Genomic DNA, 15,020 nt, shown 5'->3' with positions numbered 1-15,020 from the left:
TACAATGAAATGTTGGAAGTATTTTGCTTTGCATTAAGCATTATAGTACGTTTGTTAACTTGGCTGCTTTGTGCCCTATGGATCTAGGAAAGTCTAAACAATGCATAAAGAAATTCAGTAGCTACTTTTTTTTTGCCTTTTTTTTTTTAAATTTACACTTAAACCAGCTGTTTTCACACTACAGAATTTTGAAGACTTAAGTTAATATATACTCCATAAGTGCAGCTGTTCGGTTTGGCTGAAAAAGGATGAAGCTTTCCTTACCAGCTCTTTTGTTTCTCCATCATGCTTTGCATTGAAGTCTTTAGGTTGAAACTTCCACAACAATGAAAGGTCAGTCAAGAGAAGTGGAACTTTCAGAGGGTTTCGGAAGGACACTTCTACAGTTATTGGTTCTATTAAAAAAGTGCAGGAAAATAATGACAACAGGCTATCCCCACCACAATCTGAAGGTTCACCTAACTCAATACATTCTTGTGCAAGCAACTTGCACAGGAACGTTGGTTTAAATTTACAATAACACAGGAAATACTGTACAATTTCATCTAACTCACTTTATTTCTGAAGTGTATAAATCTTAACTTTACCTTCTATCACAGCAAGTGGAAATCTGGAGTTATCTGAGTAGCGATTTAAACAGAACTGTGTTGGTTGAAAGTTTGAAGGTATTATTCCTTTATTTATCACAGAAACAACCTGCTCCTCAAGTTCCTTCCACTGTTGTGATGATTCCGAGTCATACTCCTGATCCAGACTTACGTGTGTAGCTGCCTGCTTTTCACCTAGTACGAGTAAGGCAATCTTAGAAGATAAGAACAGTGGCATGCAACAGTTGCAACAGAGGGCTGCACTGGCAATTTGGTAAGTATTGTTAAAATATTTTAAGTTCTCAGTCACTGTCATTTTTATGTTACAATTGATTTAAGTCAGTGAATTGCAAGATGTTTTGAAATACACACATGGAAGACAACACTGAGGACAATTTGAGTATATTTCTATCGGCAAATTGTGGAATTCCACGATTTTAGCGTGCTACATGGTATACTCAGCGTACAGATTATTTTTACTTTATGACAGACTACAGCCCCACAGTACAGCCCTGGTTTATATAAAGAATTTCCACTCAGCTTACTTCACATTCAGGAATCACAGTGTTTCAAACATTTCATCCACGAGAAAGTTAACTGTAAAGCTAATTTCTAGCATTGGCACTAGCATCTAGCATTTGCTAAAGCATTAATAATCCCTTTCATGAAGTTCATTACAGACTTGCATTGAAGCTTTCCAAAATAACGGAAGTCAGCACATCCGCGTATGTGGATTTCATATTTACACAGGAAGTCTGAAAACATCTAGCAAGCAGATACTAAGCTTAAGCTTTTCTTTTGAAATCTTATTTAAGTTACCTTGTCACATTTTTTACATAATGATAATTTTTACATAATGGTAGATTATTTTTTTTTTTAAACAACACCAACTCTTGCATATATTTTGGTTCCATAAATAAGGGACTTCAATCTGTTTACATAAAATTTTCTAACCTTCTGCTGGTCTTCGATCATGCCCAAAGAAAACACGGGTTGCTGAGCTGTTAATATATGGTAAAGGAAGCTGTGGTAAGGGACCATCAGGTGACAGTTGGGTTACATTCTGGAGCAAAGGAGAAAAAGTGTTATGCCATTATGCAAATACATGACGTCCATGCTATACATTACCAATGACTGAACAATAAGGAAGCCAAGTCATAAGCACTCAATGTTTGAGCACACAGTATTTTTAAGATTGAATGAATCATTTCAATTAATTGTTTTGATAGTTTCTTCTGCTTTGACAGTGTGAAGTAGTATTTTTTTCTTCAGTAAGAGTTTAAAGTTCATGAAATCTTTATGGAAAAAGGAGAATAATTATTTTAGTCCAGCACTCTAATCACTGCTGTGGCTGCATATCTGTTACAAGCTTTATTTGATGCAAAGCTTGACTCTCAACTCAGAATTTGACAAACTACAGTCACTACACCACCACTGTTACACAAGGCTCACCACAGCTGAGCTGTGGACTCAAATACCAGTCTTGAGTAAGGTCTACTGTAACTTAGCAAACACCACAGAAATTCTGTTTACAAGCTTTAAAAGACAGTAAGTAACTCCATAGCTGCAAGTTGTATGGTGATATTAGCACTAAACACCCCATAATGGTACGCTACAATCCAGAATCACTCACTTGTGATCACAGAACTTGATGAGTCACTTGATCTATAAAAACCCTTATTAAAGAATAAAATTCACTACAACATGGATGTGGAGTACTTAATAGTACCAGAAAAGGTGACAGAGCTACCTAGTCTTTATTAAACATTTATTATCAAAAGTCTCAAAAATCATTATAAATTGATCAAAACAAACGAGATCCACTTCCTCTAAAAGAAACTGAACTATCACAAGTTGCAATTCAGCCATGACCCTCAAAAGGAAGAGTTCATTTTATTGCAGTAAAAACACATACAGAGAGTCACACTAATACCCATCAGTGGAAGTACACTTAATACACACATGAGATGCAGCATATTTTGGTTTTTTGAGGCCTAAAATAAAAAATGAACATATCAACTAGATAAACAACCCTGGAACAAAGCAGGTATGACAGAAAATCACCTAATGACTTAATAGAAAATTGCTGGTAATAAAATTACTGATTACTCAATGAATAAAGACAATGAAGAGTCATTCACCTTGTAAACATAAAGATACTCTCTTAAAAAAGCTCCTTGCTGAGCTGGAGGTTGTTTACTATCATTGATCAAAATATGCCTGAAGGCAGACACAGCATTGTCAAGCTGACGAAGTGTAAAGGACTGGCGACCAATAGTGAAGTTAATATGGTCTTCTGCAAGAGACCAGCCTTTCCCTTTGTAAACCTGCATGGCTTGACAGTAGCAACGTAAGGCATGTTTTTTCTGCAAGGAAAAACAAACAAGTTAATTTCTCAAATAATTCCATTAACCACTCATTGTAATTGTAATATTAGGAAGACTGAACAGTAGGTCAGAAAAATTCCTGAAGCTTTTACCACCCCCACGCCCACTATGCTAAGTGTAATGTTTGCAGAACTATACCTCATAGCATCTGGTCAACATTAATCTAAGCACAGAAGTGTTGGTTCCTACAGTACATAGCCTAGCCTGCAGATTAAGTTCATGTTTTCAAAGACTAGTGTAACAGGCAGTAAGTTAAAAAAAGCAAACAATAAGAGAAGACTACTTTTAAAAGTGTTCTGCGTTGCTTTAGGACTGACTGCTAAAGTCTACAGAGCTCTACTGCCAAGCCTCAGGACATAAGCTAGATTTAACACAGTTCATTTCACTTCTGTAACTGAACTTTCAGTGTGACACTTCCAGTAATTTTTTTTCAGTAGACACACTTGGGACAAAATCCATGCCAAGCAAACAAACAAAACACAGCCCTACAGTACATACAAGACAAAATTACCAATCACATCAGCCATTGGGAGATAGATGCTCTGCTCCCAATCAGCTCCACAGTTCCTTTCCTGTACATACATCAGGACCTGGGCATTCAATCCCAAGTCTAGGTATTGAACATCTGCATAGGCATTCACTGTACAGGCAAGTCTCAGCTTCTAAAAAAAGGGAACAGCATTCCCTTATTTACAGCAGTAATGGGAAAAATCTAAGATATGTTCAGATTGGTATGGTGATGACAGCAGAGTACAAGCAGTAAATCCTTAACATCAGCAGATACTACTGACACTTTAAAATATGGTATTGCAGTATGCAGCTGAGCAGCCTGTCTGACTTCTCTTCAGTATCATTTAATATTTTGGTGCCTCTAAGGATATGGAAAGAAAATAACCTACATTTACTTTAACACCAAAAAAGCATTCTTTGGAAACCAGAATCCCTACAAGAATTAGACACAAACAACAAGAGAGCTGTTACATGAAGACAAAGTCAAAGCTTTACAAAATGCATGCACTTTTCCAGGCAAAGGAGTGAGATTTAAGAGAATAAATAAAAAAACCTCTATTCAATAGCTCCCTGTCAGTACTGTATTGTCATAACAATAGACAGGGAAACTACTGCATGAAGAAAACCAAGGAGAGGCGGAAAATATTCCTACTATTCTTCACATCTGTGATTTTAAACACAGAAGCCAAGAATACAACAATACTTTCTTTGGTCTTTACCAGGATGGTAAAAACGAGGTTGGGTGGGGTGGGAGAACACCCCCCCGCCCCAAGACCACAGGGCTTTGTTTCAAACAGAGTTCTGATGCCAGAGTTCTCCTATAGTATTGATTTACAATACAAATTTATTTCTATCAGAGGTTTGCAGCTTATCAGTAAACCGAAATTGACAGTATTCAAGGGCAGTCCCATAACTGAACTGCGGTGGCTAACCTCAGCAGGAATCAAGCACAAGCTCTGTTTAGAGAGTCTATCCCACAACTGAGGCAGAAATAAAGCACACAAGTTATATCCAACAAACTTTGACTTTATTTACCACAGTTAGAGCTGCCTACACAGGAATGTGAATGGAAGTAAAAAGAATCTGATTTGTATTGGTTTAATTGCTACTTAAGTCTAAGCAGCCATAAAGAGATGCTTTAGTTTGTCTTGTAGCAACTGTTCACACACCTGCACCTCCACTAAAAAGCATGTGGTTAAGGCACCAGGAAAAACAGATATCTAAATTTTGCTATTATTCTAATAAATTAAGAGTTTAACAAATCCCTAACATCTGCAACTCACTCTCATCTCAAGAGTAAAAATACTCCTTTACCCAAATAAAAAGCCTTGTATTTCACTGTGTATAAAATTGAGACCAGAAATGAAAACACACATCACTTAAGTTTCAAGTCAGTGATGTTCACTATTACTTCAAATACAGAAATAAAGGCTAAGCTGATCAATGCAGAAGTCATTTTCAGAAGATCACAGAGCTGAATACTTCTGACTAACACAAAAGTGTCAGAAGCTAAGAATCTTTTTCCAGACTAATGACACATTTAACATGTTTTTCAGAGTGAGCATCAAATACCAGGCATATTTTCCATGCGGAAAGATAATACTTACCTGGCCTGCTTTACTAAACCTATGGCCAGCCAATATCATATGAAATGCAAACTTTCTAACCATGGGACTTTTCATGTTTATAAAGCAATGGGCTGCCTGCTCCAACAGAAGTGCACTGCGAAGATCTGAATCCTATTTAAAAGTAAAAAGCAGAATTAGCCTCAAAGTTGAATACAAACAAAGATAACAGTGGCCTTGTTTGAATGCTAACAGGGACAGTAAGCTGTAACTGTGCTGTGAAGTTGAAGATTCTTTTATATACAAACATTATATTTATATGCATGCATATAAAAGAAAATAAGACTAAAAGTATTTTTCACTTTGTTACATGTATAGTGTTCAATACCAAACATGGCGGTTTTTTTTCCAGTGGAGAGATTTATATATCAACCTGTTTCAGTATGAGTGACAAAAGAAATATTTTGGTTTTTTCAGTTACTCATGCTACCATTTCTAACACTTACCAATACCTCTGAAGAACTCTGCTATCTTTTCCCCTCCCTCCCCCTGCAGATATTAAGGCTAGAAGCAAAAATTAAGACCTTTAACAGGATGAAGAAAAAATAGAGGGAGCAATGGAATTTAGTGAATTTGTATCACAAGGATGATTTCTTAACAATGCACAACTTCTTATTATTACCCCCTTTTCCTCTCATGCCAAGCACAGCTATATCACTTTAACCAATCACAAAAGAATCTACTTGATTTTACCACAGTTGAACTCCATTCTATCAGTGATGTCAAGTATTTGTCTGGATACAAATATACTGAGACACCTATATAGTATCCTATGAAGATTTTCCTTGCAACTGCCAAAAGGCAACACAAGCATACTACATATAATTTTAAATCGCAAAATGATTGTGCAGAGCCAATAGTATTTAAATTTCTTGCTTAAATAACTTATACTGCTCACATAATTTTGGTAGCAAGCTTAAGTTGAAAGGGCAAGAATGAAGCTACAAAGACACTTGAGAAACTTAAAGAACTAAGCAAATTTATTCCATGCTTAATCTGTCCCAGGAAAAGTCTCAGAAGCATCACATTTAGGGCAGCTGGCCACAAAGCCAGAACCAACTGCCAGTTAGACTTTCCTCCAAGCTACATAGAAGATGCTATACTATTACTGGTATTACATTTGTTTCACTCCTTTTCAAGCAAGACACTTTCTGGGCTGTTAGAAGCTAATTCCATGCTTAATTTCCACCAATTAATATTACAGAAGTGTTCAGACTACCTTTCACTTACACAATAAGATTCTAATGATTCATAACAGTTGAGCTACAGTAATGCTTTAGTTACTTGAACTATAGAGAACTTCTGATTATATGTAGGATAGTATCCATTATGACTCTGGCAAGCCATGCTAATACTTCTAACCCATGAGTTCTTAAACTGAAAGTATGCCATACAAGAATAAGCAGATGTCAAAGAAAATTAGTTATAAAGCCAAAGATAACAAATGCACATTTAGCACGTTTAAAGAAGTCAAGCAAGTTACTTGACTAGAAAGAAAAAGAGTAACAGTACTAGTTTCTTCACTTGCAGTGTAAACAGAGTTTTCTTCACTTCATGCTTTATGCTGGCTCATTTGCTACCTTTGGCTAGAAAATATCATAGGACAAGAATTAGAATGTAACCTAGAAGTGTTTGGGTAAGTAGTGGAGGGATGGCAAGAGTGGAAAAAGCTATTAAGTGTTTTACCTCACTGGTTAAACGAATCAGAAGAGCAGCTGCCTCTGAATATTTGCTTTGACTTTTTAAGATTTCAGCACTAAGGAGCACACAGCGTTCAGCCAGAACCATGTTCCTAAAGCAAAAAACAAATATATTAATAAATAATTATCAAAATAAACCATGGAAAACTTTTCACCTCAAATCTGACAAATTTTCTCTATATCGCATCAGATTGATGTTCTGTTGTTTATCCTTCTTAAAGTAAGCTAAAATATGAAAGTTCATCCCCTGCAAAACAACCACATACAGATTGACGCATTAAGTGTCCTATCCTACCGTAACAGCAGCTTTTCAAAAGTCAAAGCTAGAGAGCATTTTTGAGGACAGTATTGTATTTATAAAAATACCAACTAAAATGATCCAACCAACTAAATGATCTGATAAACGAGAACTCCAACAGTCAGAAACAAGTTGTGGTAGGATGACCTTGGTGGGTACCAGGTGCCCACCAAGCTGCTCTATCACACTCCCTCCTCAGCAAGACGGGGGAGAAAATTAGATTAAAAAGCTCACTGCTGAAATAAGGACAGGGAGATCACTCATCAATTACAGTCACAGGCAAAACAGACTTGGTTTGGGGAAGATTAAATTAATTTATTGCCAAATAATAACAGAATAGGATAGTGATAGATAAAAACAAAACTAACACCTTCCCCTGACTCCTTCTTCTTCCCAGGCTCAACTTCACTCACAACTCTTCTACCTCCCCTCCCGCCAAGTGGGGCAGGGGGACAGGGAAAAGGAGTTGCAGTCAGTTCATAACATTGATCTCTGCTGCTTCTTCCTCCTCACGTTCTTCCCCTGCTCTGGCACGGGGTCCCTGCCACACATACAGCTCTTCAAGAATTGCTCCAGCATGGGCCCTTTCCACGGGGTACAGTCCTTCAGAAACAGACTATTCCAATGTGGATTCCCCTCGGGTCACAGCTCCTGCCAGGAACCTGCTCTAGCATAGGCTCTCCACAGGCTGCAGCTTCCTTCAGGGCACATCTACCTGCTCTGGCATTGGGTCCTCCACAGGCTGCAGTGTGGATCCCTGCTCCACTGTGGTCCTCCATGGGCTACAGGAGGACAACCTGCTTCATCCACGGGCTGCAGGGAAGCACCTCGTCCCCCCTCCTTCCTTGCTGACCTTGGTGTCTGTAGGGCTGTTTCTCTCATTTTCTTAGTCCTGCGCAGCGACTTTTACCCTTTAAGTACGTTATCACAGAGGTGCCACCAGCATTGCTGACAGGCTCAGCTTTGGGCAGCAGCAGGTCCATTTTCAGGCTAGGTGAAAACTGGCTCTGTGGGACATGGGGGCAGCTCCTGCTGTCTTCTCACAGAAGCCATCCCCGCAGCCACCCCACTACCAAAATCTTACCAGGTAAATCCAATACACAAATTTAATAAGCACTCTGTTAAGAACGGCACAGATCCCCTTCCATGTCATCCTAGATAAACAAAAATATCTTACTCTTTAAAAAGTTACCATCATTCTGTGATCTTTTAGTCATCTGGCACTATCACTGTGCAGGGGAAGAAAGCTAAGCTACCACATCTTTCAACTTTCATTGGATCAGTACAAAAGTAAACAACGGTTTGGACGGTTGGACTCATGATCTTAAGAGGTCTTTTCCAACCTTAATGATTCTATGATTCAATGAACATACTTGCAGATATCTCGATAGGTCTGAATCGCTGTTTCCATATAATGAGCAGGATACGGTCTAGGAGCTCCAGGCTGAAGAAAGGCTGATACTGCTGCCATTTCCTAAAAGAGAAATTCAGTAATTTTTTCAACAAATTGTAAACCTCAAAATGCTGAGGAACACGTTTCGACAGCTACTAGTTCAAGACCTTCATCTAATCAGTTACTGGCATATAAAAATGTACCCAACACACTAACTGATAAAAGGTTTAATAAAATAGCCTATTTATGTCTCTGCTTAATTAACCAGACAGCAGCAAGAGAGTTATACACACTCACAGAAGTGTTTTCAGTTGATGGTACCCCCAACACTATGCAGAAGCATTGATTCAGTACTGCTTTACAAGTCCAAGACATAATTTCCTATTGCAGGAACAATCTTTCTGATAAAGTAGCACTACCATCTATTTTGTGATGGGGATTGTTTTCTGAGTTTTGCTTAAATGAGTTTATGTTCTCAGCTTCCAAGGAAACTCTAGTAAACATGCATTCTGAAATTTTACTTCTTTCCTTATGGGGTGAAGATAGGATACCAAAGTTTTTCTGCAGTAAGTAAAGACTAAGACTTGTAGGTTGCAAAAATTCATAATTAAGGTCTCCACAAACCATTCATTAAGGAATTAAGATAACTTTTCAGGTTATCCAAATGCAGAGCAACTGTCTGTACTGCAAAAATACACATTTATGTAAATGTTTTACATCAGGATGGGACAGTGTACAAGAATGCTCCCATAGCTCTACAATGTAAAGTTTCAAATTTTATCAAGTTAACCAGACTAAAGTCTACAAAACATAGCTTTAAAAATTGTTAAAACAAGTTTATTTTTCCTCAGTGTTCCCATTTATCTTGTTGAAAATTATTTTAGTCACATATACCTTCAATCTCAAGAGAAATTAATGAATGAGTATGTGTTTACAGTGAAGTTCAGCAGTGACATACTCAAACTATATCCCTCGAGAGTCTTAACAAAAAAAAAATAGGTACAATACCATATTTATAGTGACATGGTCTTGACTTCCTGGCAAATTAAGTATATTGCCAAAGTCTAAAAGAGATACTATAAAATTATTTTACACCTGGTTTTGAGTTATCAGACTACAAGTTTAAAGATCCATTTCACTGGAGGTTGCATTTTAGATATTCTCCTTTCCATACTTCACATTTTAAGAATTAACTCTTTAGTTTTTATTCACACCTTTATTCTCTTCATAAAACAGCAGCCAATAGATTTGAGAACACTTTAGGATTTGCTAAGGATATGCAGCAAATTTGGCAAGACCCTTACGATTTGGAGGTGGACGGAAGAGATTGCATTTTGTTACCTTCAGACAAATATTAGAGATTATTAGGAGAAGTTCACAGAATGTTTATGTTACATAAAGTACCAACCAGTGCTCCAGCTGCATAAAGCATTGCCTGATCATTTAAGAAGTCTTTCTTTGCTGTATGGTAACAGCTATATGCAAGTTCATAGTGTTGCACCAAAAAGCACAAGTCTGCCATTTTCCGGATTTGAAGCTCTGGTGCTTCTGGTGGATACCTATAAATACAAACATTTAAATTCAAAGTCACAATTTTAATAAATAGAGCAAGACATGGTCTATAAAGTCACCCCCTCTCATCTTAATTTCTATTCACGAAGTAGGAATAAAACTGCATTGCTTCAGCCTTACCCAAAAAACAGCTAAGAAAAGTGAAGCTGCTTCCTTTCTGCCACATGTAACTTGGTTTCACACCCTACTTTCCGATTAACAAGTTTCACTGTTCCACTAACATTCAAAGAAAGCATTCCTCTTAGCCAAGAAATACTGGAAAAAAGTAAGTAGCTATCACTGAAACTGCTAAGATTAACTGTTAGAGCTAAACAGAGCTGTATGAGAAGGAAAAAAAAAAATCAGACTGACTGTTCACCTAGCTGCAGTTGTTATTTCTCCCTATTTCTACTGAAAGAAAAAAATCCACTAAAAAACTATGCCTTATGCCAAAACACTAGGCAAGTTCCTGTTCTCTGCAAGCAGTCTAACTTTTGGTTAGTCAAATATATATGAATCACTGCAGTGAAGATCAAATACATTTTCACAAACACTTGTTAGTCAAACTTGGTAGGAAGCAAACCATGCTTACAAGTTCAACGTAGAAAGCCAAAATTAACAACATTTTGATTATGAATCCAAAGACACACAACATATGAATTTAAAGCTATATGTAAGTGTTAAAGACATTAACTTTGGCTAGGTAATGTCCAAGAACTATTTAGACGTCTGTGGTTAAGATAAGACCGTTGAAGAGAGTGCTTTTCATGATTACACGTCCTCATTCATAGAGGGAAGTTACAAAGAATACAGAATGAGTATTCTGGTAAAATTTAAAACCTGGTTTTAGCGTAAAATACAGGTGCAAAAAGTATTAAATTCCCTTTAATTTAGCTCTCAAACGCACTTGCAAAAGCAATATACTTAATACTCAACTGCAGTAAATTACATAGTTACATGAACAAAAACACCTCTACATGGGGTTTGGCTTAAATAAGAAAAGAAAAAGCTTGTACCAATTTAAAAAATCCCTTACAGCAGACCATAGCTTCTTTTTATTACTATTACTCTTAAAAATGTATGTTCTTTCTAACTTAAAAAGCTTCACTGTAAATATAGCAGGAAGATGGCTCTGTAAACAGTTGCTTTTATCCCCTTTTTTCTTTAAGTTCTGCTACTCCTTTATTGTACACGTTTAGGCATCGTACTTTTCATGATTTCTACAATTAGTGTCTTTTACAATATTGCTGATTTAGTTCACTTTGCAGAACACCATCAGATAAACAGGCTTTCCCTCTCAAAAAAAAAGAGGTACATGTTCAGTTTAGATCTAAAGGCAAGGACTTAAATTACTTACAGCAGACCAGAAGTATTCTTCAGTTCATTTATGCTTTTCTCTGGAACCTTGCTGCCGCTAAACCATTTTTTAGTAGCAGAAAACAGTGATCGACTCAAGCCTTTCCTGGATATTAACTGCAAAAAGACACTAAATTAGAGTGCTACATTGCAAGAGATATACTAATGCAAGTTAAACTAATATAAAAACCCAAGCTTTATTATTCCTAAATTCTGTTTTTTCCATAAAACAGAAACGAATAAAAATAAAATAGCCAAGAGCATGCCCCTTTAGAATGAATCACTGATACTGAGAAAGAAGTTGCAATTCATGTATTTATTCTATTTCAGACAGCTGAGGTTCACTATTGCTGCTGTAAACTGCAGACATCTCAATCTTAAGAACTGAAACATTTGATGTATCTGTTGGAAGTCTAACAGAATATCTGATTTCTGGGATTAGTCCAACCTAAAATCTAAACTAAATACGTACTTCAAGTAAGAACATTCTCTCTGTCACCACCCACATAAAGCATTAACACACTGTGAACATCAATTTCAAGTGTCAAGTGTACAAGTCATACCTGCAAGCAAGGTTACACTTCATTCTTTTAGGTAATTTCCACTAACGAGGAAACTTCCACATTGGAATTGCCATTCCCAAGATCTAAGGCAAACTACATCTCTTTTCAAAGATAATTTTAAAAATCGTAACATCATGCTTTTCTTACCACGACTAGAAATGTATTACTACATTCCTAATGGTAAGGCTGTTTGGTACACTTTATATATGCACTTTTTTTGTTTCTTCATAAAACTTTCCAAACATAAACATGGTCAGCATATACAAACTCCCAAAAGTCAATTCAGGGAGAGAGTTCCTTACAACATCTGATACTTAGTATCAAAACCCCTCATACTTAAAACTATAACCTGAATAGACAATTCAATCAAAATACAGAGTTCAGATAATAGACTGATATTTGGGTCCAATTCTAATGCTAAATACAGTAATTTGATTTTACTAATGTAAGTCAATCCATCTCTCCAGCTATTTAAAACCATATAAAAGTGAAACATTTACAAAAGAAAGGACCTCACTGTAATGAAAATAACTTTAATGCATGTTCTTGATTTAACATAGGCATGATATTAACTATCACACTTCCAAAAAATCCTAGTTCGAGAGAAGAATATTCAGTTGCAAAAACTGCTGAGATCAAAACAGAATTGCATAACTTAGGGTGACCGTGCATTTCTCCCCCTGTCAAGAAGCAGCAATTGAAGTATGCAGCTTTTTTGCAGACAATTACTGATGAAAATACATTTCTTAACTTTAGTTGTGCATCCTAATGTTGAAACACAAAAAGTACATTTTGCTCCCCGTGCCAGAATCATCCAGAAGCATGAAACATTAAGATTTTAGGAGCAAGGATAGATATCCTTGATAACAGTTCAGACAGGCTTTCACCAAGAAGCCACCTTGCACTGAAGCTCTGTTGATACAAATTGGGTTTTGTTTTTTTAAAAGACAAATAGAGCAAAAATTATAACTTTAGCTATTTCTCTTAAATTTACTTACAGTTTTCAATAAGATCATTGAATCAGTAGATGCAGAAGGAATTAATAATTTCAAAACAGATTTTTAGATAACTGGTTGTATACCCTAACTGTTTTTTCTTATTACGGCACAAAGTGTTTTTAAAAGTAAACTGACCTGATCATTAAGTTGCCGAATTGTCTTCTCTATATGTGGCAAAAGTCCCCTAAATGTGAATTCCTGTATGAACTGTCTAATTCGATCGTGATCTGTGAGTGTTAAACAAGCACCATGAGGTGTTCCAGAATTTGATTTCTTTGAGTCTTGCAATGATGCAGTAGCCTTCATGTAATCAGGGCTATCCAAACTGCCGCTGGGATGATCCAGTTGAAGGGGGTGAGTCTTAAAGTTATTTGACAGGCCATCTATTGAAAGATTGAAACATAAACCCCAGTAAATGTAAAGTTACTTACACATTTTGTTTTTTAAATGTCATTTTTACTAACCTACTTTAGAGTTCTCCTTACTCAGAATTCTGTTAAGCAAAGCTATTCACCAATTATTCTGCACTACAGATGAATGCTGAGCAGACAGCAGCAGAGCACTACCTGAGTATTACATCACTCCTGAAATTCTTCAGAAAGCTCAGGGAATCTCAGAAACTACAACATGGCTAAATATGTACGGTTTTGGTTCTCAGCTACAGCGCAAAGAATCCCCAAGTACGCTGACTAGTATCAACAACATTGAAGGAAAACTATGAAAACATTAAAATCAAAGTCAAATATTTATGAGAAACTGGAAATGCAGCAATTACTACAATGGCTCCATTGGATCCATCCACTCTTTTCTGTTTATGTTTTAAGGTTAAAAAAAAAAAAATCTCATTTTCCATGCCCTTCTGAGCAATTATGATGTAAAACAACCTCCTCCAAAGTCCTCTTAGTTCAGTAAGAAGGGCTGCTGACTACCATTGCATCTAGCTATCCAAACTAGACCGAGACACTGTTTTGCTTTAAGACTTAAATAGTTATCTTATTTATTTTTTCCTTTCCATATAAGAAAATCAGCTTGCTTTACCTGGCCCTAGCTAGCACGGAGCAAAGCTGAGCTATGAAAGCAAATCCTTAATGGATTTTACTCATGCAATGTAAAGCTGGGTATGTAAAGTTCAAACAGCAGCTTGCAGACCACATCCAGGCTGTAAGGCCCTAGAAAGCCGCTTTTTTAGGCAACTGCGGGCTCTCCCTACATACGCTAGGTCTCCCCATGCCTTTCAAGTCAGGTATGAAGTCTGGGCTGAGTCAGGCCAGAGTGTGGGGTACCTCCACATCCTCCCTATTTGATGATGCTTCTCATCTATACAGCTGCCTTTAAAAAAAAATTTTAAAAAGGCCATGCATTAATTTGCACTCAATTTCATTTACTGTCCTCTGCCATCCACAAGCTCAATTGCGAGGCAAGTTCTTCCAGCCAACTTACTTTGTAAGTCACTACTCTGTCATTTCCAGATTTAAAACCAAGAACAAGACAAAAAACCCTCAGCTTCCAAGCTACACTAACCGGAACTTCTATTATGATGAAAATTAACCACTTAATCCTATGTTACTTTTTATTAATTGTCGGAGATAGCAGACAATATGCTTAATCTTACAAAAGATAAGCCCAGTACATCAATAGCCATGTCATTAAAAATACATCTACCAATTACCACCAATCCAGCAGATTGGCATCACAGCATTTTTCTTTGTGGACACCAGGTTATATCATCTTCGAGCATTTAGAAAATAATTACTTTGAATTCCCTAACAAATCACTCAGGTGATTACTGGCCAAGACTTGAGACAGCTGTATGAATGCTATCACATCAATGTTTTGACAGAAGATATAAAAATACCTTTAATTTCACTGTCTAAGCCATCTGATATCAAGTGATCAGTATTCTTGTTTGAAATGACAGTATAAGGACAATCTTCATAGCAATCCTGCCGGGGAAAAAAAAAAAAAAAGAAAAAGAAGTAGTCAGAATTTTAAGAATACTAGAGCACACACAAAAGTCAGTCAACAGTAGTTGTTAACTTTAATAACAGTTAA

At 36.7% G+C, this 15,020-nt stretch overlaps 1 protein-coding gene across 3 annotated transcripts in view; it reads right to left on the bottom strand.

Moving 5' to 3' along the window:
* The window catches only part of TRAPPC8 (trafficking protein particle complex subunit 8), a 59,545-nt gene that overhangs the window by 27,445 nt on the left and 17,080 nt on the right, over nt 1–15,020 (bottom strand). For all 3 annotated transcript variants that reach the window (XM_075141922.1, XM_075141923.1, XM_075141924.1), the window contains 11 exons: nt 14,824–14,911; nt 13,104–13,351; nt 11,409–11,524; nt 9,909–10,059; nt 8,481–8,581; nt 6,796–6,901; nt 5,092–5,223; nt 2,729–2,953; nt 1,542–1,650; nt 588–782; nt 265–395 (listed from right to left, as the gene is read on the bottom strand). In XM_075141922.1, the coding sequence (XP_074998023.1) occupies nt 265–395; nt 588–782; nt 1,542–1,650; nt 2,729–2,953; nt 5,092–5,223; nt 6,796–6,901; nt 8,481–8,581; nt 9,909–10,059; nt 11,409–11,524; nt 13,104–13,351; nt 14,824–14,911 (1,602 nt within the window). The remainder of the gene's footprint in view (nt 1–264; nt 396–587; nt 783–1,541; nt 1,651–2,728; nt 2,954–5,091; nt 5,224–6,795; nt 6,902–8,480; nt 8,582–9,908; nt 10,060–11,408; nt 11,525–13,103; nt 13,352–14,823; nt 14,912–15,020) is intronic.

This window comes from Calonectris borealis, chromosome 2 (assembly GCF_964195595.1).
Source record: "Calonectris borealis chromosome 2, bCalBor7.hap1.2, whole genome shotgun sequence".
Classification (NCBI taxonomy): Eukaryota; Metazoa; Chordata; class Aves; order Procellariiformes; family Procellariidae; genus Calonectris; species Calonectris borealis.
The sequence above is the reverse complement of the archived record's forward strand: the minus strand, read 5'-3'. Positions and strand labels throughout refer to the sequence as shown.